Raw genomic sequence first — 22,224 nt, 5'->3', positions numbered from 1 at the left:
GGCTTGGAGGTCACTGTGAGCTGGTAAAACAGAGACGGCAAAATAGAGTCATCACAGAGGGTTATGAAGTTCACAGAAGCTGAGTGTTTTGGTCAAACTCAGAGTTACTATGCTGTGCGTCAGAGGTTTAAAAATAACCATGATACCTCTCTCTAGGAGCAAGGGAGACAGACACATAAACAGTAGTTTATAAAAGACTGTTACTAGTCTAATGCATGAAGCAGGTGTGGGTGGGGTCATAGAAGAGGAAATGAGCAAGACCAGTGGCAGACTTCTCTAAGGGAGGCTCTGTGAGAGCAGGAAGGGGGCCACTGATGGTTGGCAGTGGGAGGATGCTCCAAGAAGAATTGTTTGGGTGTGAATTGTCTTGGAAGCCATAATGAGGATTTCTGTGCTATACTACAGGCCATTTTTTTTTTTTTTTTAAGCATTTTAAAATCAATTCAGTTCAGTCACTCAGTCATGTTTACCTCTTTGCGACCCCATGGACTGCAGCACGCCGGGCCTCCCTGTTCACTACCAACTCCTGGAGTTTACCCAAAACCACGTCCATTGAGTTGGTGATGCCATCTGGCCATCTCATCCTCTGTTGTCCCCTTCTCTTCCCATCTTCAATCTTTCCCAGCATCAGGGTCTTTTCAAATGAGTCAGCTCTTCCCATCAGGTGTCCAAAGTATTGGAGTTTCAGCTTCAGCATCAGTCCTTCCAATGAACACCCAGGACTGATCTCCTTTAGGATGGACTGGTTGGATCTCCTTGCAGTCCAAGGGACTCTCAAGAGTCTTCTCCAACACCACAGTTCAAAAGCATCAAGTCTTCGGTGCTCAGCTTTCTTTATAGTCCAACTCTCACATCCATACATGACTACTGGAAAAACCATAGCCTTGACCAGATGGACCTTTATCGGCAAAGTAATGTCTCTGTTGTCTCGGCTGGTCATAACTTTTCTTCCAAGGACCAAGTGTCTTTTAATTTCATGGCTGCAGTCACCATCTGCAGTGATTTTGAAGCCCCCAAAAATAAAGTCTGACACTGTTTCCACTGTTTCCCCATCTATTTGCCATGAAGTGATGGGACCAGATGCCATGATCTTAGTCTTTTGAATGTTGAGCTTTAAGCCAGCTTTTTCACTCTCCTCTTTCACTTTCATCAAGAGGATTTTTAGTTCCTCTTCACTTTCTGCCATAAGGGTCGTGTCATCTGCACATCTGAGGTTATTGGTATTTCTCCCGGCAATCTTGATTCCAGCTTGTGCTTCATCCAGCCCAGCATTTCTCATGATGTACTCTACATACAAGTTAAATAAGCAGGGTGACAATATACAGCCTTGACATACTCCTTTTCCTATTTGGAAAACTTAGCTGTGGCCACAGGACTGGAAAAGGTCAGTTTTTATTCCATGTTGTTCCATGTCCAGTTCTAACTGTTGCTTCATGACCTGCATATATATTTCTCAAGAGGCAGGTCAGGTGGTCTGGTATTCCCTTCTTTCAGAATTTTCCACAGTTTATTGTGATCCACACAGTCAAAGGTTTTGGCATAGTCAATAAAGCAGAAATAGATGTTTTTATGGAACTCTCTTGCTTTTTTGATGATCCAGCAGATGTTGGCAATTTGATCTCTGGTTCCTCTGCTTTTTCTAAATCCAGCTTGAACATCTGGAAGTTCACGGTTCATGTATTACTGAAGCCTGGCTTGGAGAATTTTGCGCATTACTTTACTAGAGTGTGAAATGAGTGCAATTGTGTTGGAGAAGGAAATGGCAACCCACTCCAGTATTCTTGCCTGGAGAATCCCTGGGACAGAGGAGCCTGGTGGGCTGCTGTCCATAGGGTCACACAGAGTGGGATATGACTGAAGCGACTTAGCAGCAGCAGCAGCAGCAGCAGTGTGGTAGTTTGAGCATTCTTTGGCATTGCCTTTCTTTGGGATTGGAATGAAAACTGACCTTTTCCAGTCTTGTGGCCACTGCTGAGTTTTCCAAATTTGCTGGCATACTGAGTGCAGCACTTTCACAGCAAATAGTGCACACCTTTAATCAAATAACAAAAGATAGAGCTCTTAATTAAAAGATGTGTGTGTCAGTAGCTCTGGTATTTTGAAATTGTGGTCATGAAGTCCCCTGGCACAATCCTAAGAGCCACCACTAGGAACAATAGAAAGACTAGTTAGTGCTCAGGGCCAGGGACCCTCTACCTGATCCAGAGAGAAGTTCCAAAGCCTTCTGATAGACATGGAAACAGAGCCTTCTTTAAGAGCTCGGTTGTCGTTCAGTCACTCAGTCGTGTCTGACTGTTTGTGACCCCATAAAGTGCAACACACCAGGGCTTCCCTGTCCTTCACCATCTCCTGGAGCTTGCTCAAACTCATGTCCATTGAGTCAGTGATGCAATCCAACTATTTCATTCCCTGTAATCCCCTTCTCCTCCTGTCTTCAATCTTTCCTAGCATCAGGGTCTTTTCCAATGGGTCAAGTCCTCGCATGAGGTGGCCAAAGTACTGGAGTTTCAGCTTTAGCATCATTCCTTCCAAAGAAATCCCAGGGCTGATCTCCTTTAGGATGGACTGGTTGGATCTCCTTGCAGTCCAAGGGACTCTCAAGAGTCTTCTCCAACACCACAGTTCAAAAGCATCAATTCTTCGGTGCTCAGCCTTCTTCACAGTCCAACTCTCACATCCATACATGACTACTGGAAAAACCAAAGCCTTGACTAGAGGGACCTTTGTGGACAAAGTAATGTCTCTGCGTTTTAATATGCTATCTAGGTTGGTCATAACTTTGCTTCCAAGGAGTAAGCATCTTTTAATTAGGCAAGCATTAAAAGACCCTTGCTCCTTGGAAGAACAGTTAAGAAAAACCTGGATAGAGTGTTAAAAAGTAGAGACATTACTTTGCCAACAAAGGTCCCTGTAGTCAAAGCTATGGTTTTTCCAGTAGCCATGTATGGATGTGAGATTTGGACTGTAAAGAAGGCTGAGCACAGAAGAATTGATGCTTTTGAACTGTGGTGTTGTAGAAGACTCTTGAGAGTCCCTTGGACTGCAAGGAGATCAAACCAGTTAATCCTAAAGGAATTCAGTCCTGAATATTCATTGGAGGACTGATGCTGAAGCTGAAACCCCAATACTTTGGCCCCCTGATGTGAAGAACTGGCTCATTTGAAAAGACCCTAATGCTAGGAAAGATTGAAGACAGGAGGAGAAGGGGATTACAGGGGATGAAATAGTTGGATTGCATCACTGACTCAATGGACATGAGTTTGAGCAAGCTCCAGGAGATGGTGAAGGACAGGGAAGCCCTGGTGTGTTGCACTTTATGGGGTCACAAACAGTCAGACACGACTGAGTGACTGAACGACAACCGAGCTCTTAAAGAAGGCTCTGTTTCCATGTCTATCAGAAGGCTTTGGAACTTCTCTCTGGATCAGGTAGAGGGTCCCTGGCCCTGAGTACTAACTAGTCTTTCTATTGTTCCTAGTGGTGGCTCTTAGGATTGTGCCAGGGGACTTCATGACCACAATTTCAAAATACCAGAGCCCTACCACTTTTACTGGGCTGCCAGTCCCAGGGACATGGGAGCCTGGTGGGCCGCCATCTATGGGGTTGTACAGAGTCGGACACGACTGAAGTGACTTAGCAGCAGCAGTAGCAAAGAGTGAAATACAAGCTATCTGATTCATTATTTGAAATCTATTATTTCCACTTTTTCCCTCCCCTTCTGTTCTCTGTGAGTGTACGTGAGTTGCATACAGATTTATTTTTCACCAACATGAATTCTATTCCCGAAGCAATTTCAGAAAATGGTGACAAAAAATAATCTTTAGTACATAATGGGCTTCCCCAGTGGCACTAGTGGTAAAGAACCCTCAAGCCAATGTAGGAGATGTAAGAGACGCGGGTTCGATCCCTAGGTCTAGAAGACCCCCTTATCTAATAGTGTCTTCACTGATCTCCCCAAGTCTCTTATTGTGCACTCATGTGCATGTGAGGGATGTCAGAGAAAAGAAGTCAGGTACCCCGGCTGGACGGGGAGGGTAGCTCAGTTGGAGCAGGATTGGGATGATCCACAAGACTGATCTATCTCATTTATCAGAAGCAGAAGCTCAGGGCCCAGTGTTGCCAAAAGAAAAAAAAGTAAGCTGCTCCTGGAGAGGTTAGGAGGGATGCAGGGTTAGGTCTCCGGCTGACATTTGAACTACAGGGGTAGCGTAGGTGAGAGCTGATGCAAGTATGAACAGATGTTGAGAGTGAAGGATCTGGAGAGGAGCAGAGAGATTTGAGAGACATGGGGGCAGTGAAATGGGCAGCTAGAGGAGGCAGAGGGGAGAAGCGCTGCTATTTCAGAGGCCTCTGGTTTGTGGGACCAGATGAATGGCAATTCTGTAGATGAAAATCAGGTATAGAAGACAGAGTGGGTTTAGAAGGGAAGATGTCATTCCTCACAGTTTGCAAAGTGTTAGGCTCTTAATTAGGAACCAGGAGAGGGATCTGGATTGAGAAATAGGAATCTAGAGACCCCCCATATAAGAGAGAACTTGAGATCATACTGTTGACATGCAGGCTAGCATCCATCTTGCCTCTTTCAAACTTCAGTTACTTAAAAGGAACGTGAAATGAGTATGAAAAAAGAAGTAGAGGACACTGAAGGGAAAGACATGTTTTTGATTTAAGTCATTCAGAAGCAGTCAGAAAACAGGAAGACATTAGAGCCTCCACCCAGGACAGAGAGAAAGAACCCATGGAAGTTAAACAGAATCAAAGGAGGAGAGAAGGCATAAGTCTCAACCTTTACATGCTGCTGCTGCTGCTTCTGCTAAGTCGCTTCAGTTGTGTCTGACTCTGTGCGATCCCATAGACAGCAGCCCACCAGGCTCCCCCGTCCCTGGGATTCTCCAGGCAAGAACACTGGAGTGGGTTGCCATTTCCTTCTCCAATACATGAAAGTGAAAAGTGAAAGTGAAGTCGCTCAGTCGTGTCTGACTCTTCGCGACCCCATGGACTGCAGCCCACCAGGCTCCTCCGTCCATGGGATTTTCCAGGCAAGAGTACTGGAGTGGGGTGCCATCACCTTCTCCTCCTTTACATGCTAGATTCTTTTTTTTTTATTTTATTTTTAAACTTTACATAATTGTATTAGTTTTGCCAAATATCAAAATGAATCCATCACAGGTATACATGTGTTCCCCATCCTGAACCTGTTTAATGCCGTATCCCCTTGCTAGAAATGCAGTCTCAGCGTAGGTGGACCCTGAGAACTCGCACACGTGTTCTCAGCCCCCCTTCCAGGGCAGGTGGACGATAAGGACTGAGCATGGCAAAGGCATGTGAAGGGACCCACTGAGTAGCTTCACCAGCAGGAAGCCCACCCTCCTGCCTGCAGAGGGGTGTCTCAGCGGAGGGGGCCTCATGCTTGCCAGCTGCCTGTGCGTCTGTGTTGGCCGATGTGGGCTGTCATCCAGGGGCTGCAGAGGAGCAAGAAGGGAGCTGAGAGGCTTCCCTGCAGATGTGCAAACAGGCTCACCAGGCCACCCCAGCACACTCCCCCCCCAGTCAAGGGCAGATTCCAGAAAGTCGGTTCACAGGAGGGATTCTCCCAGCCAATTAATTCTCAGTAATAAATTAAGGGCATTGGGAAGCCCTATGGGTTGGGTTTAGTTTACCCAAGTCGTTACTTCGTGAACCTCATAAATTGGGCTCTTCTTTTGGATATTGGAATGGAATAAAGTGGAAGAAGAGCAGAGAGAAATTATTTTAACTTCTGAGTTCAGGACACAAATTAGTGAGACTCACACCTTTCCACAAACATTAAATTCCCCTCATATAACTTGCAATTACTGGCAAGTTAATTGGTTTTAGACCTCAATGTTATCACTTCCTGTAGGAAGCATAAGATAGAGTTTGTCAATAGTCCTGGAAATATATTATACACATGCAAGCATTTGAGGCAAAGGGAAATAAATAGCTTTATTATGGAAAATTTTCCATTTGAATCTATCTACCCAACCACAGACAGAGAAACCGGAGGCCCACAGTGTTGCCTGGAAGGATGGGGAGGCAGAGGTGGGGTGTGTGTGTGTGTGTGTGTGTGTGTGTGTGTGTGTGTGTGTGCACACGTGCACACGTGCCTGTAGTGTCTGTGGGTGTGTGTATGGCATGTGTGTATTAGCAGAACTTTCCTTTTTTTATGGAACCACAAAGGCTGGAGGTGTAACTGTTTCCTCATAATACCATTCTCCCTTGGAGAGGAGACTGACGAAAGTGAAGAGGTATATATACAAAAAAGAAAGTAGGCAAGAGAAATCATTTCTAAAATTATTGAAAAGTAAAAGTTAGGATTATAGCAAGTATTTTTCTTTTCTTTTGAGCTTGTACTTGAAGCTTAAGCCAGATCACAGTAGAGTTGCAGCAGCAATGCAACTGATTTTATATCTTCCCAGGATGTAATATCATGCAGGTGATCAGGAAGATCAATACAAAAGTGAGAGATGAGACAAGACAAAGAGATCTTACACTGGGGAGAATAATGGCTGCTAAATGAGTCTGTCCTCCCTTCAGATATGGACTCAATCAAAATTAGTGCAGAGAGAAAGAAGCGTGAGATATGTTGAGCTGCCTGGACATTGCTTAAAACAAGTGGGTATTTAAAGAATAATCGTTAAATTTAATGGTGGAATTGGGAGATATATGTCTTTTAGATTCAATTCTACCAGTGACTGAGGTATGTGAAAAAGTGTCAGTGTGTGAAAGCAACCTACAAGGCCCATACTTGTACCTTTAATGCATTTTAACATTAAACGTTTATTTTTTTTTTCTATGTAGGAGCTTAAATGAGATAATTCTCTTTACTCAGGGGGTAGCATAAATTCTATACAATATGTAGCATTTTTATAAAAATATTTTCTCCTAAGAAATATGCTCTCGTACTGCAACTTGATGAAGACCAAAAGAACTGTAAAACAAGTGGAACTTGCTGGAATAATTTAGAAGCAGGATTAGAGCATGCACAGAACCGGGCAGCCCTGGAGAAGATTTGAATCCTGGCTCTGTCATTTTCTTGCCACATTTTGATCAATCACCTGTAGCAAGAGGATCATTATGCCTCTTCTGCTTGGTGATGGAGCTCAGTAAATGAACTAAGGAAAATCATCTGGAAGCTAGCCCATGCTTAATAATATTAGAAATTTAGTCTGAAATAGTCTTTTCTGCAGATAAGGAAAGTGAAGTTAAAAACCTCTGAGCCCGTGAGTGAGCATTAGAAGCTGGCCCCACTCCCAGACCCAACTAGGCTCCAAGGAAGGTCTTCTGACATCACCCTACAACCATGACAAAGTGAATATGCTTTTCTTTTAATGTGATACCTTCAAGTCAAAGATCAAATTCTCTGTGATCACTGAAAATCTAAAATATGCCTGGTTTTACTTTTCCAAAGCAAGGGAGATTGAGACTGTGAGCTGTGACTTCCTCTGCTTTCGAAGGAACAAGGCTATTCCCCATAGAGTTTCTAACGTTGTGTGTGATAAAGAGGCAAGTGCATAGCCTAGGGGTATGACCCTCACAAGCAGTCCCCTCATGATTCAGGGAGAGGGACAGGAGGGGCTGGCTGGCTTGCAGATGAGGGGTGTGGAAGTCCGTCTCGGATTTGCAGTAGTACTCTGAGCAAGGGTCCTCTTTGTACTTTTGCCGTCACCCACTGGGAGTTCAAAAGAAATTAGGTCTCACCTAAACTGGATTTTCTCCATGTACATTAGCATTTGTAAAATCTTGCCAATGTTTGGCCACTTGCTAATTAGTAATAGGATATCTTCACTAAATTTAATCATGTATTATTGCTGCTGAATTGACCTATAACAAGCCAATCAAGGAGTACTTCTTGTATATAGGTTCAATTTTTATTCTGGTCGGAACACCTCAGTTAGCAAACATAATCCAGTACTAGAAGTTGGATTACAATGACTTTTTAACTAATTCAAGGAAATGGGAATTTACAAAAATATAGCAAAATGTTAGGAAGCAACTGTTGTTTTTCTGATTCACTTACACTCAAGTATTGGCCAGGAATGATTTGTCTCTTTAACAAGTAGTAGAAAAAACAAAGCTTTAGTAAAACAAAGCTTTAGTAAGGAAAGGATAATTCTTTCTCAAGAATCATTAAGAATTAAGCAACCAAAGACTGAGGTTGAAAGTATTTTACTTCATAAGACCCTTTAATCTTCCTATTATACAAAGCTTCAAGTATTTTCAGAAGTTTAAGTAGAAAACATTGAGCTGGAATTAAGCAGAATAACATCTGGAAGTTGGAGCTAGATACTCCCACGTGTATCTCTGGATTATTTATTTGACTGCAGCTTCAACTGATGCTCCTGGTGTTCTTTAGATATTTAGAGAAATACAGATATTCATGAATCTCACACTCTTGCTTTACACCTCCTCACAAAGAGGATCTCCAGTTGGTCCTAACAGAATCATTATTAAATGGATGAACTTAGTATTTTTAAATCTCTTTAATCTTTAGGGAGGCTTCCCTGGTGGTTCAGATGGTAAAGAATCCTCTTGAAATGCAGGAGACCTGGTTTCAATTCCTAGGTTGAGAAGATCTCCTGGAGGAGGGCATGGCAGCCCACTCCAGTTTTCTTGTTGGAGAATCTCCATGGACAGAGAAGCCTGGTGGGCTACAGTCCTTGGGGTCGCAAAGAGTCAGACATGACTGAATCACTAAGCAGAGCACAGCACAGCACAGCATACCTGTAAATATTGTTGATCTGTGTTTGCTGAAAAGTTCTCAAAGGATTGAATTCGGGGCTTCCCAGGTGGCATTAGAGGTAAAGAACCCACCTGCCAATGCAGGAGATGTAAGAGATGCTGGTTCAATCCCTGGGTTGGAAAGATCCCCTGGAGGAGGAAATGGCAACCTACTCCAGTATTCTTGCCTGGAGAATCCCATGGACAGATGAGTCTGGCAGGCTATCAGACTTAGCACAATCTTTAGACATCTGTCATGTAACTGTATAATTTAACTGCAATAAAATTTGGATACATCTGTTTTCCATTTTAATTAGTTTGAGAAGACAGAGTTATGCTTTTTGTTAGTAATTATGTAAATACACAGGAAGAAAACAGATTTAACTGCAAATTCATGTATTTTTGAACTACTTCTCTAAATACATATGTACACAGCAAAGCCATCACCATCACATTAGGATTTTATCCTTCATAATCTAGTCCACCTAAAACTGAAGTAGGCTCACAATTTCTCATCTTAAATGATTTGTTTATAGTTTCAAGTTTACTATTTTCTTTAGGTTGAATCCATTTAAGAAAGTATATACACCTCTTCAATTCTGTTTCTAGGTTCACTGAGGTGAACAGTCATGAACATAGCATCTAGATAAACTGGCTAAAGACCTAAGCCTCTACAAAAATAATGGGAACAATGTTAAAATTTTATATCTGCAGAAACTTTTCCCCCAGGGAACACATTTAAATCAACACACAATATCACTGCATCACAAATGGAGCTGAAAAATCATGAAATCATTCCTGAAAGTCCAACAGCAATATGCTGAAGAGAGTTTCGAGGCATCACCCATAATTCATCAGCCAAATCTCATTTCCAGCAAACTGGAAGCTGTGATAGGCTGTAAATTCTGGCTCCTTGGACTCGATCAGGATCTCAGCTGTCTCAGCCTCGTCCTCCATTCCTGCCAAGGGGAGCCATTCCTGGGCATCCGTAGTGAAGGCGGGGTGTGCAGCGGTGGCAGTCACGAGCCCCAGCAAGCACCGGGCGGAGGGCCCTCCCCGAAGCTGTCCCCGGCCCGTGTGCTCCTCCGCCGGTGTGTGCGTCTACTGACTGGCTTTCTTTTCTGAGGGGAGACCTATGGAAACCAAAGGGAAAATGCTTCAGATTGAAAATTAAAGATTCATTTCTTTTCTTCTGGCTTAGGGCTAACATAAACTTTGAGGCTGGCAAGAAAAGAAATACTTTATTCATGAGCCCTCACAAGTTTACACTGCGAAATCAAGAGGTGGCAAATGGAGGGTTATTATTTTCAACATTGACATATGCGTACTATTTCCTGAAATCACTTGTGGCCTAGTTCTGATCATGCCTGAGGAGGAATGCTCTGGACTACTCCTCATTCTTGCTAGCATTTTTGTGGCTCTGGCATTTGCTTATGAAAGTGAGTTATATATGTTACTATTAGGTTCAGTACTCAATCCACAGAGAGATAATTGCCAAATATACTACTTTAAAAATATGATACTGGGTGCATTATTGCCAAGGCCATAGAAAAGATCAGAGTTGGTAAGATGTAAATGCGTATCATGAAAACCAATATGAAAAATTTGGAATTTTAGTAGGAGCAGGAAAAAATGCCACAAACGATTGCCATAGGGAAGATAAAGAAGTTTACTCATGGCAACAGAATTAAAAAATCATATGAATGCCAAGAAATGGAGTTTTCTTGATTGATGATAACGATTTAGTATGCTAAATGTTTTATATTTGCTGCCCTGCATTTGGCATTTCAAATATATGCTAAACTAACATTTTAGTAACAGGAAGATGAAAAGTTACTTTTTCCATGTTTAAGAAATATTTTTCTGAGAACTGTGGTCATTATATAAAAAAATATCCACTGGAAACCACAAATCTTATAGAAGAAAACATAGGCAGAACTTCTTTGACATAAATCATAGCAATATTTTTTTTTGATCTGTCTAAGGCAAAGGAACAAAAGCAAAACTAAACAAATGGGACATAATTAAACTGGAAAGCATTTGCGCAGCAAAGGAAACCATCAACAAAATGAAAAGACAAGCTACTGAATGGGAGGAAAATACTTGCAAATGATTTGAATAACATGGGTTTAAAGCTAACATATATAAATAGCTCATATAACTCAATATTAACAAAAAACAATTGAAAATGGACACAAGACCTGAATAGACATTTTTCCAAAGAAGATAGACATTTGACCCATAGGCACATGAAAAGATGCTCACATCATTAATCATCAAAGAAATGAAAATCAAAACCACAATGAGAAATCAGCTCACACCCGCCCAAATGACTGTCATCAAAAAGACCACAGATAACCAGTGTTGGCAAGGAAGTGGAGAAATGGTAAACCTTGGGCACTGTTGGTGGGAATGTTAGTTGGTATAGCCACCGTGGAAAATGACACAGCTGCTAAGTCGCTTCAGTCGTGTCTGACTCTGTGCAACCCCATAGATGGCAGCCCACCAGGCTCCCCCGTCCCTGGGATTCTCCAGGAAAGAACACTGGAGTGGGTTGCCATTTCCTTCTCCAATGCATGACAGTGAAAAGTGAAAGTCAAGTCGTTCAGTCGTGTCCGACTCTGTGTGACCCCATGGACTGCAGCCTACCAGGCTCCTCCGTCCATGAGATTTTCCAGGCAAGAGTACTGGAGTGGGGTGCCATTGTCTTCTCCGGAAAATGACATAGAAACTCCTCAAAAAAATGAAAAATTGAACTACCATATGATCTAGCAATTCTACTCCTGGGTGTATAGCCAAAGAAAACAAAAGCACTAATTCAAAGCAATATATGTATCCCAAAGTCCATTGCTTATAAAGATTAGTGTTTGTCTAGGAATGTATTTCGGAGAAGGCGATGGCATCCCACTCCAGTACTCTTGCCTGGAAAATCCCATGGACGGAGGAGCCTGGTGGGCTGCAGTCTGTGGGGTCGCGAAGATTTGGATGTGACTGAGCGACTTCCCTTTCATTTTTCACTTTCATGCATTGGAGAAGGAAATGGCAACCCACTCCAGTGTTCTTGCCTGGAGAATCCCAGGGGTGGGGGAGCCTGGTGGGCGGCTGTCTATTGAGTCACACAGAGTTGGACATGACTGAAGCGACTTAGCAGCAGCAGCAGCAGGAATGTATTTACTACTTGCATTTTCATATGTTCCTGCACATGTAAATGTACCTTTGCATTCTATTTAGTATTCTTGTAGCAAAATCACTTAGTTTACTGATAGGTTGACCTTTGGAGTATTAAAGATGAGGTGGCATTTCTCCTATAACTCTTTTCTAACACTCTAGAAACAGGCATAAAGTTATCCGTCTCTAAATTTCAATTAATTCTTCTCTATTCACTAAGAAAGTAAAATATTTTATAAAAGAAAAATATTGTTTTGTCCATTGGTATTGAAAATTGTACAATGCATAGTCTCTAAGTTTCTGCTGTTTCTTACATTTCTTGAGTAGTTTTTGCTATTTACACTGGTCTGTTATCTCTTTATACAACTGGGAACTGTAAAAGTCCAACTAATCCAATCCATTTACCAATGTAAAATCACCTGTAACTTTTAAATATAAAAACAGCTATTAAAGACACAAACTGAGAAATATAGATTCTGACTTTCAGGACAGACCATCAGAATTTATTTAAATACAATAGTGCAAAGTATGGTACTACTACATTTTACTTGATATGGCTTAGCGGTTACAATGTGGGCTTTGGAGCTCGACTGTGCGGGCGTGTCTGCGTTCCAGCCAAGTGGGGTTCGACAAGTTACATGATCTTTCTGCTCCTCAGTCTCCACGTTTGCAAAACAGGACAACGACAGTCCTCATTTCACACAGTTGCTATAAGGTTTTGATGAGATAATAAACATAAAGCACCTAAAATAGTTTCTGGCGTATAGTCAGTGTTATAGGGTGAACTGTGCCCTCTTTAAAAGATATGTTTAAGTCCTTACCCTGTAAACATGTCCTTATTTGGGAATAGGGGCTTTGCAGATTAACATAAGGCTATACTGGATTAGCCTAATCCAATATGACTGGTGTCCTTATATATATAAGAAGGGGAAAATCGAGACACAGACACAAAGGGAAGATAGCCACATGAAGAAAATAGACACAGATTCAGATTATGCTGTCCCAACCAGGGAACATCTGGGATGACTAAAAGCTGAAAGACGCAAGGAAGGACCCTCCCCTCCCTGCAGGCTCTAAAGGGAGCTTGACTCTTGTCAACACGTAAATTTCGGACTTCTACTTCTGAGAATAAATTATGTGAGAGCACAAATTTTTGATGCAATAAGACACCTAGTTTGTGGTATTTTGTTGTGGTCGTCCTAGGAAACGAATTCAGCCATTATTCTATTAATTACTTATTACTTGACATTGGTAAAGGCCAGTTAGAATGGTTGGGCTTTGATCTTCTGTATTATAAAGAAATAATGATGTTTGCTTACAACACAATCTTGCATGCCTATGTTCACGCGTTCCAAATATGTAAGGACTGAACAGCTTATTAGACAAACTTTAACTCTACACCATATGAGAATTTTGGAAGGTACAGAAGTGATCAGCATAAAATACAGTCAAAAACCATAGCCTTCTAACATTTCAGAAAGGAGGCAGCAATGTGTTTTCAAGGCTATAGTAACTCTACTGTGCCATAATTGTTTTGGAAACATGGAAATCATTTTGCATTCCATTCTGATAATGGATAAAATGAGATTGAAATATTCTTTGTAAAATCACACATTTAAACAGAAACTGTAACCCATTAACATCTGTGGACTTCAAAGTAGAAAAATGCCATTACTTAATCCTATGCAGAGAAAAAGCCAGGAAACTCTCAAAGATTTGAAACCTTTATTTAAATCTTTAGCTCTAAAAGATTTGCTTTTCAGTGTGTCCCCAAAGCACTCTAAAATAACCACGGCTGTAACTGAGAGCAAGGCTGAGCCGACGACTGTCCCATGTATACTAAATACCTGCTGACCTTACTGCTCAGCCAGGGAGCCCTTTCCTGTGTCTCCTCCCGTCTTCAGAGGACCCAGCTCTGGCCCTCCTCCAGCCAGACTCCCCTTCACTAAGGGAGCCTGCCTCCCTTTAGAACAAGCCCCAGCACCTGCAGGCAGACCCACAGGTTCTCTGCCAGGCGACCCTGGGTCTGCTTCCAGGCTCCATGTGGTCCTCTTCTGTTAAGTGAGGGGTATATGGATGAAGTTGGGATATGCCCGCTGGGCTGTTCTCAAAGTCACACTCCAGACCCCTCCCAGGGGGAGGGTGAAAGGGCACGGGTGGGGGCACTGCCCAGATCATTCCATGCCACTGTGTTCTGGCACAGAGCTGACTGAAATCTCAGGGTTCTAAAGTTGATACTGGCCTTCCAGCTTCATTTATTAATAGGAAGATCGACATATTTTGGGATTCCTTGGTGGCTCAGATGGTAGAGTCTGCCTGTAATGTGGGCGACCTGGGTTCGACCCCTGGGTCAGGAAGATCCCCTGGAGGAGGGCATGGCAACCCACTCCAGTATTCTAGCCTGGAAAATCCCAAGGATGGAGGAGACTGGCCGACTACAGTCCATGGGTCACAAAGAGTTGGACATGACTGAGTGACTTCAATTTCACTTTCTTTTGCACCCACTATACCTTTGAAAAATCAGAAGGCTCCATGTGTAAAAATCAGAGTCACTATTTAAGGTTAAATTATAATAAGAGGAATCACAAAGGAAGATGCTAAGATAAAAATATCCTAAATATATTGGGGTCAGAAAAATAGATCTGTCATGAGCATAAGAAATTAATAAAAACCAAGAACTAGGACAATCTATAAAGCACATGTACTAATTAACATTAATTTAAATATCCATATTTTTAAAAGGATCCTTTTTATTTAAACAAAATATTTAAAGTATTTATTATATGAGTAAAACTTAGAGCAATTTTCAGAAATAGTTTCTGTTTATAGATTATCAAAAAGAGTCTCATTTTTCTACTCAATTTTCTTCCTACAGCTTGAATTTTGGTATTTCTGGCCCCAAACACAGGCCATATTGACTAGCACTATATTCTTGAATAGTGGAGAATAAATATATTAGTCATATAATGAGACAATAGAAATATCTTTATAATAAAAAGATTTTAAAACCTATATATTTTAAACAATACCACAAAATTATTTTCAAGCATTCTGAGCAACTGCATTGGTTCTACAAAGCAAAAGGAGCTTTCCAATTAAATGAAACAAAAACTAACAAGAATCATTACTGAAATTAATTAATGGTACATGCAATGTCTGTGACAGGGTGATTTCAGAGCTTCTGCCAAGTCTCAAGACCTGGCTTGACCTTGGAAATAGCATCAGCTTTGGAAACTAGAAGAGGAGCAGGTAGATTTTTAAGTAAGGAGTTTCTCTCTATGATGGTCCTCTGGTCATGATCAACCCTTTCCCTGCTATAGACAAGCCACAGATAGCTGCAGAGCTGTGTTGGTATGGAGGTCAGGTTTCAAATGGTAATATCCCTTCAGTTTCTGCCAGGACTGCTCAAGCAAGATTTTTATCTTATGACACATTTATTATGCACTTATTCTTAAGTGGGCTTCCCTGGTGGCTCAGTCAGGAAAGAATCCGCCTACAATGTGAGAGACCTGGGTTTGATCCCTGGGCTTCGAGGATCCCCTGGAGGAGGGCACGGCAACCCACTCCAGTATTCTTGCCTGGAGAATCCCATGGGCAGAGAAGCCTGGTGGGCTAAAGTCCATGGGATTGCAAAGAGTTGAACACAACTGAGCGACTAAGCACATTCTTACATAGCACTGTGTCTTTTACCTGTGAGAGTCTAAATGTCGAATGAGAAGCACAGATAATGCACGCTATGACTTCCTAGGAAGAGGAAATTATTGAGGGTTAGGTACTAGTCCCATAACTATCCACGATAAGACCCCAATTGTCATTTTTATATCTATCATTTTAGAAAATGCTTAATATAGCGAGAGAGGTAGGTTTTCAAGGGCACTATAGGATGTGATTCAAAACACAGGTTTGGAAGTCTTAATGTACCTGAAATCTAATTCCAGGGCTAAATCTTCCTAATCAGTTTCCTCATCTGTAAAATGGTCACTTTATAGCATTGTTGTGAAGATTAAAACAATGTTTTAAAAGTACTCAGGTTGCTACATAATAAAGGCTAATTTTTCATTGTAATTTTACATCTGTAGACCATGTCACACAACATGTTTTACATCACAAAGCTCTATATTTCTTACCAAATAGACAAAAATCAGTTGGTCTCACACACTGACTATAAAATTATATATTTGCATATTATTTAGTTTCTGAAGGTCATCACAATTCATTCCTGTTTTATATAGTTATTAGGTTCTAGGATATTTGTCCAAGATGAATATAATAGTGATATATAAATGGCTTCATGATATTATTGAATTTTCTACTGTATAATTTTTTGTCTAGTGATTAAACTCCAACTCAGGAGAAAATGGAGAAGGCAATGGCACCCCATTCCAGTACTCTTGCCTGGAAAATCCCATGGATGGAGGAGCCTGGTGGGCTGCAATCCATGGAGTTGCGAAGAGTTGGGCACGACTGAGCGACTTCACTTTCACTTTTCACTTTCATGTATTGGAGAAGGAAATGGCAACCCACTCCAGTGTTCTTGCCTGGAGAATCCCAGGGACAGGGGAGCCTGGTGGGCTGCCGTCTATGGGGTCACACAGGGTCGGACACAGCTGAAGCGACTTAGCAGCAGCAGCAGCAGCAGGAGAAAACATGTTTAATATTCATTCCAGATCAATATCATATAAAATGGGAAATTATAATTGGGTGGCAACTCAGCTATTGTATAATAATGGATTTCAAAAACATAGACATTATGCAACGACCATTATGGTTAATAGCATGCTTTTCAATTAAAAGTTCTCTATTAAGACTTGAACCCAAGAACCTCATTAAAGACAATGGTTATATTAGTAGTAGAAAAGAAAAAAGAAAGTACTACAGTTTTCTGATAAATATATAGACATTTTATTACAGAGTTCTCACTCTTTACCTTTCTTCTACATAATGCTACTGTTAGTTATGGCCTTTGCCACTCCCACTGCTTCTGTGTGCAGCTGTCAAGGTTGTGTACTGCACAACTGTAGGGAGCTCTGTTTATGCAGACTACCATGAAAAGCCCCTGGACTTGTGAAGTTCCCAACCGGAGAAACTACATATGGTATCCCTGGCCCGTACTTCCACTCCCTACTGGACTCCTTGTACTGGAAACTAGAATTCTGTGCCCTCAGATATGAACTAAAGGAGAAAACATTTCAAGCATGGCCTGAAACTGGACTATGGCTCGTTTTCAGCTTTTCTAGATGGATTCCAGTATCTGGATACTAACTACTTAAAGAGTTCCAGGTGTGGGTCACGTTGCAATTTTTAAGCATGTAGCAGACATTGCTGAGTTTTGATTGCGTGTGATGAGAACAGAAATGGGATTATGATTATAGCCCAGTTTATTCAGCCCACTTCTGGGTGGCCTCCTGAGAGCAGAGAAGCAAGAAGCAGAATGTCTAGCAGGTTCTGAAAAGAAAGAGGAGCGTGATAAACCAGAGAAAAATAAGACAAAAGAGTATTCTTATTTGTGAGTACTTTGTAAGTGACTTTTTACTGTTTTCAAGCACACTTAAGAGTGGGTGTTGTGGGCAACTCTGGCCTAAACTTGGAGTCTGACATTTAGTCATTAGGGAACACGGCCCTAAGCTTTTGGTTTCGTCTGTCTGTCTGTCTGCCAGTGACATTTGAAGTATGTGTCTAGCAACCTCAGCCTGAAAGAGTGATGCGCATCTGCACTTTGTAGTAGAATCACAGAACTTTGTGCTGTTATTGGTATAACAGAGCTCTGCTGGAATCTCTAACCCCAGCTGGAATACTGACTCTGAGACGGAATAGGAATAGAAGTCAGAACTGAGATCCATGCATTTCTGCACTCAAGCATTTTCTTTTTCTAAAGGAGTTTGATTTAACTCCAGGCGCATCATGTTAGAGTTGCGTATGCAACACAACTTTATAGTGGGTCCTCCCCAAGTCCAAGTGAATGCATGTCGAGTAAACATCCCCCCCAAAGATCCTATTGAAATGTAAACATGAAAGAATTCTCAATCCAGCTGTGGTCTTACCACTTGCCTTGTGCTGCACATCTGGCGGAAACTGGTCAGGAGCATACCACTGGTCGTCTGGCTGTGTGGAACAATAAACCATTATTATAGCAATATGCGCTGCAAGGCAAACACGGTGGCCTGTTAAAAATATAGCTGTTCTATGTGGCTTTATTACCCAGGCAACACAAAAGTAGTTGCTACCCAAACCTGTTGCTCCCTTATCTCCCTGATCACTGTTATCATCTCCTGACCCACCCCCCTCCTACATCCACTAAGTGTTTGGTCAGAATTTGGGATTCTGACTTTTTTTTTTTGAAACAGATGTGTTTTGAATATGTGCAGAAGTATAAACACATTTGTAAAAACGTACTATAGCCCATAAATAAAAGAATTTATCATCAACAAATGCTCTTTTTTAAAACCCTCACACAGGAGGTAACAGGAAGACCAAAAGACAAAAATGTCCAAGTTGAATGTTTTCCACTGGTTCAAGGAAGAAATCTCAGCCATGAGGGCATGGCTTATGGAGGCTCAGGATGGGAAAGCAGGGAAAAACTTTCCTTTGGTATGTTCCTCTGCAGAAACTGTTCTAAATTGCTTACATAGTTTAGACTAGAGAGGCAGTGAGAAGACAGGGCGCACTGGGATTCTTCTCTTGGAATTTCTCCTAGATGTACGCCAATTAAGAACAGCTAGATATTGAACCTCAGGAAACCTGTCAAATGAATTGCAGTGAAATAAATATAAACTATGGGCAGTCCTGGGTGTTCATTGGAAGGCCTGATGTTGAAGCTGAAGCTCCAATACTTTGGCCACCTGATGTGAAGACCTGATTCATTTGAAAAGACCCTGATGCTGGGAAAGATTGAAGGCAGGAGGAGAAGGGGACGCAGAGGATGAGATGGCTGGATGGCATCACTGACTCGATGGACGTGACTCTGAGTGAACTCCGGGAGTTGGTGATGGACAGGGAGGCCTGGCGTGCTGCGATTCATGGGGTCGCAAAGAGTCGGACACGACTGAGCAACTGAACTGAACTGATGGGCTTTCCAGGTGGATCAAGTAGTAAAGAATCTGCCTGCCAGTTCAGGATGTGGGTTTGATCCCTGGGTTGGGAAGATCCCCTGGAGGAGGACATGACAGCCCACTCCAGTGTTCTTGCTGGGAAAATTCCATGGACAGAGGAACCTGGTGGCTACAACCCATGGGGTTGCAAAGGTCGGACACGACTGAACACAGACAAACAAAATATAAACGATAGACCTGAATTTCAAAATATAGGTCCAAGGCCAGAATATTGTATTTACCCACTTAGAAAAGAGTAGTCTCAGCTTTACCCAGGAGGTTGGTCTGTCTTCCTGCTCCAGATGCTGGTCCCTGCTTCCTCTACCTCTCTCCCCAAGACACAGTGAACACAAAGCTTTTGTTCTATTATTCAATTACCACCTGAAAATAACTCAGGAACATTTTCTCTAACAACCAGCCAATAGGGAGTATTTTACAGGGCTGCCAGACCACTGAAAGTAGCCTAAAATTTCAGTTCCTGACAAGCACCCTGACAAGATGCTAAGAAATACTGGATCTGGTGCAGTCTGACTCCACTTTACCCTCACTCAGACACCTAGGCTCTTGGCTCCTCTTGGTCCATGAAAAAACTAAGAGAGGATATGAGATCATCTCTGTTTTTCATCTCCTCATTTATTTTTAAATGTCTCAAATAACACTGGATAAGTGACGTGAGCCTCAGTTTTATATTCCAGGGCAGCTGCCAAAAGAAGGTGAATATATCATAATTTTACAAACACTATTGCATGGGCTTTAATTCAGGCTTAGAAATAAGCATGAAACATGAAATATTATTTTTAAATGAACTCTATGAGTTTCTGTAATTTTTATCCTTATACTGAGATTTTGTTTAACTGAATACTGCTTGAAAATGTAGCCATTACATGACTTGGAATCTGGTTTCAAATACAGACCTTTATTTTGTGATGATTTTATGTGATCTGGACTGCCTTATTGCTTGTAATTGATAGGAAAAGACTCATGTGCTTTTGTAGTAGGTGAATTTCTGTCTTCTTGAAGATTTGAAGTATACAGTCATTTTTACTTCCAGGAAAATTTGAATGACTCATTGGTTTTCTAGTTAACCTTCCACAAGAGCATTTCCCCCCAATTCCCTAACCTGTAGACAACTAAACTCCTTAGTAAATTTTTATCTCTTTATGTTTCCCACAATATTAATTTCCTTCTATATTCTGAAAAAAAAAATTAGAATGATAGTTGTGTTTGGAGATTCCCAGAAATGTTTCTAATGAAAAGAAAAAAGTAAGTAAACAGGTAAAGAAAAAAAAAAATGGAGGGGGGAGAGCAGACAGAAGCAGCGATCATCAGCAACACAAAAAGAACCAAATTCTCATCTGTGCACTGTGTCACACCAGGGTCAAATAAGAGATGCTCATTAAATTCTGACATCCTTCCACCACCCAAACAGTAATTATCTCCTGATTTGGAAAAGGGCTTTTGAGTCAAAAGCCTCAAATACAAAAAGTGTGAGAAGTTTCAGGCAACTCTGAACTCCTTTACTGTTCTCCTAGGAAAAGCCCAGTTAAAATTTCAGATTCTTTGCATAATCAGAAATATGGTTAATAATAATTAAGGGAAAAGAGATTGTCTGAGCTAATCCAAAATGAAGAAAAACGCATGATTTATTTCCTGCATAATGATTCTGTCTATGTAGGCGAAATAGAGAATAGAGACAAATTTCCAGACCATGGGGGAGGGTGGGTGGAATACTGCCATTGAGAAGGAAAGGGAGGGTGTTTTGGGTCTGACTTATTCAGGTTGACTGTTCAAATCAATTCCACTCACAAATAATTGCTTCACTGTTCACTTCATTTTGCCTGGGTAGACACAGCCATAGAAAGCAACTTAAGTGGGTCACTTTTTCTTGAATCCTTTAAGAATACCCTTTCAATTGGAAAATGTCAAAGACTATTTTGCACAGATGTAACCATATTCACAGTAGTTGAATATAAATTTACAACTGAAAAAGGCATCTCCCAGACTGTTTTATTGTGTTCACTTTGCTTTTCTTTATACACAGAAATGTCTTCTTTGGTAGAGTCAGGTGTGTCATTAAAAATGACCCATATCAAATGGTATGTTTGTTCATGGAATTTTAGCTCAATTTGATACCTTTCAGTGAATGTATTCATATCTATATGTCCTGTATATGCAGAGTTTCAAAGATACTTAGAGTGTACATTGACCACTGTAACTCTGCAAATCAGAGGCTAAGATAAATAGAGGCTCTTTTTGTAGAAAATAATATGTGCCAGTATCCCAGAGACAGACATCATTTCTATCAAAAGAGAGTATTAGTCGGAGAAGGCAATGGCGCCCCACTCCAGTGCTTTTGCCTGGAAAGTCCCTTGGACGGAGGAGCCTGGTGGGCTGCAGTCCATGGGGTCGCGAAGAGTTGGACGTGACTGAGTGACTTCACTTTCACTTTCATGCATTGGAGGAAATGGCAACCCACGCCAGTGTTCTTGCCTGGAGAATCCCAGGGACGGGGGAGCCTGGTGGGCTGCCGTCTATGGGGTCGCACAGAGTTGGACACGACTGAAGCGACTTAGCAGCAACTTAGCAGCAGAGACATAGAACTTGATGGTTGGAATGGAGGCTTTTACTTACTGGGTGCTTCTGTAGGTTCTGCACAGCCCCAGGGTCCATCAGTAGGTATGGATCCCTCAGGTGGAAATTCCAGCCGCAGTTACAGGTTGGGAAACACATCTGAGGAGAAGAATGCTGTTAGTTTACCGAAAGCAGGTGCAACTGGGGAGTCACACTGACCCTTGCTTTATAAAACCCCGAGGTTTGGTTGAAATCTTAAGGTTTAGCCTAAATCTGGCATAATCTAAATTCAAGATAGGAGGTCTGTCAATGCAGATACTGAGACAGATGAAGCCATAGGCCAAATTTTATTCAAAGTGAAACTATAGTTGTTTTTCCATGTTGAAGATACTAAAAATACCTGAAAACGTATATAGAGTTAACTTTATGTTTCTGAGTTATCTTCACAGAGTCCTCACTTAAGAAGAACCAATCTTTAAGTCATAAAACAAATTTTCTTAAACTGCAGCCAGAGACTCCAATATAACTAATGTCCAGAGAGGAAATGAGGAATTAAGAGAAATAATATTCATTCCTAAGTCTACTAGAGAACCAATGGAATGGAATGCTCTAATGCCCAAGAAGATATTCTTTCTCAAAAGAAGGCAGAAGACATCTT

General features: G+C 41.5%; 1 protein-coding gene across 1 annotated transcript in view; it reads right to left on the bottom strand.

Annotated features, from left to right (window-relative positions):
* Positions 1–9,118: 9,118 nt before the first annotated feature.
* Positions 9,119–22,224, bottom strand: part of TNIP3 (TNFAIP3 interacting protein 3) — a 61,757-nt gene continuing 48,651 nt past the window's right edge. The window contains exons 10-12 of the mRNA XM_027543701.1: positions 21,627–21,725; positions 17,949–18,009; positions 9,119–9,872 (exon numbers count right to left, since the gene is read on the bottom strand). Of these exons, the coding sequence (XP_027399502.1) occupies positions 9,841–9,872; positions 17,949–18,009; positions 21,627–21,725 (192 nt within the window). The 3' untranslated portion in view covers positions 9,119–9,840. The remainder of the gene's footprint in view (positions 9,873–17,948; positions 18,010–21,626; positions 21,726–22,224) is intronic.

The sequence above is a fragment of the Bos indicus x Bos taurus genome, chromosome 6, assembly GCF_003369695.1.
Source record: "Bos indicus x Bos taurus breed Angus x Brahman F1 hybrid chromosome 6, Bos_hybrid_MaternalHap_v2.0, whole genome shotgun sequence".
NCBI lineage: Eukaryota > Metazoa > Chordata > Mammalia > Artiodactyla > Bovidae > Bos > Bos indicus x Bos taurus.
Note: the sequence above shows the minus strand (reverse complement) of the source record. Positions and strands in the feature narration are given on the sequence as shown.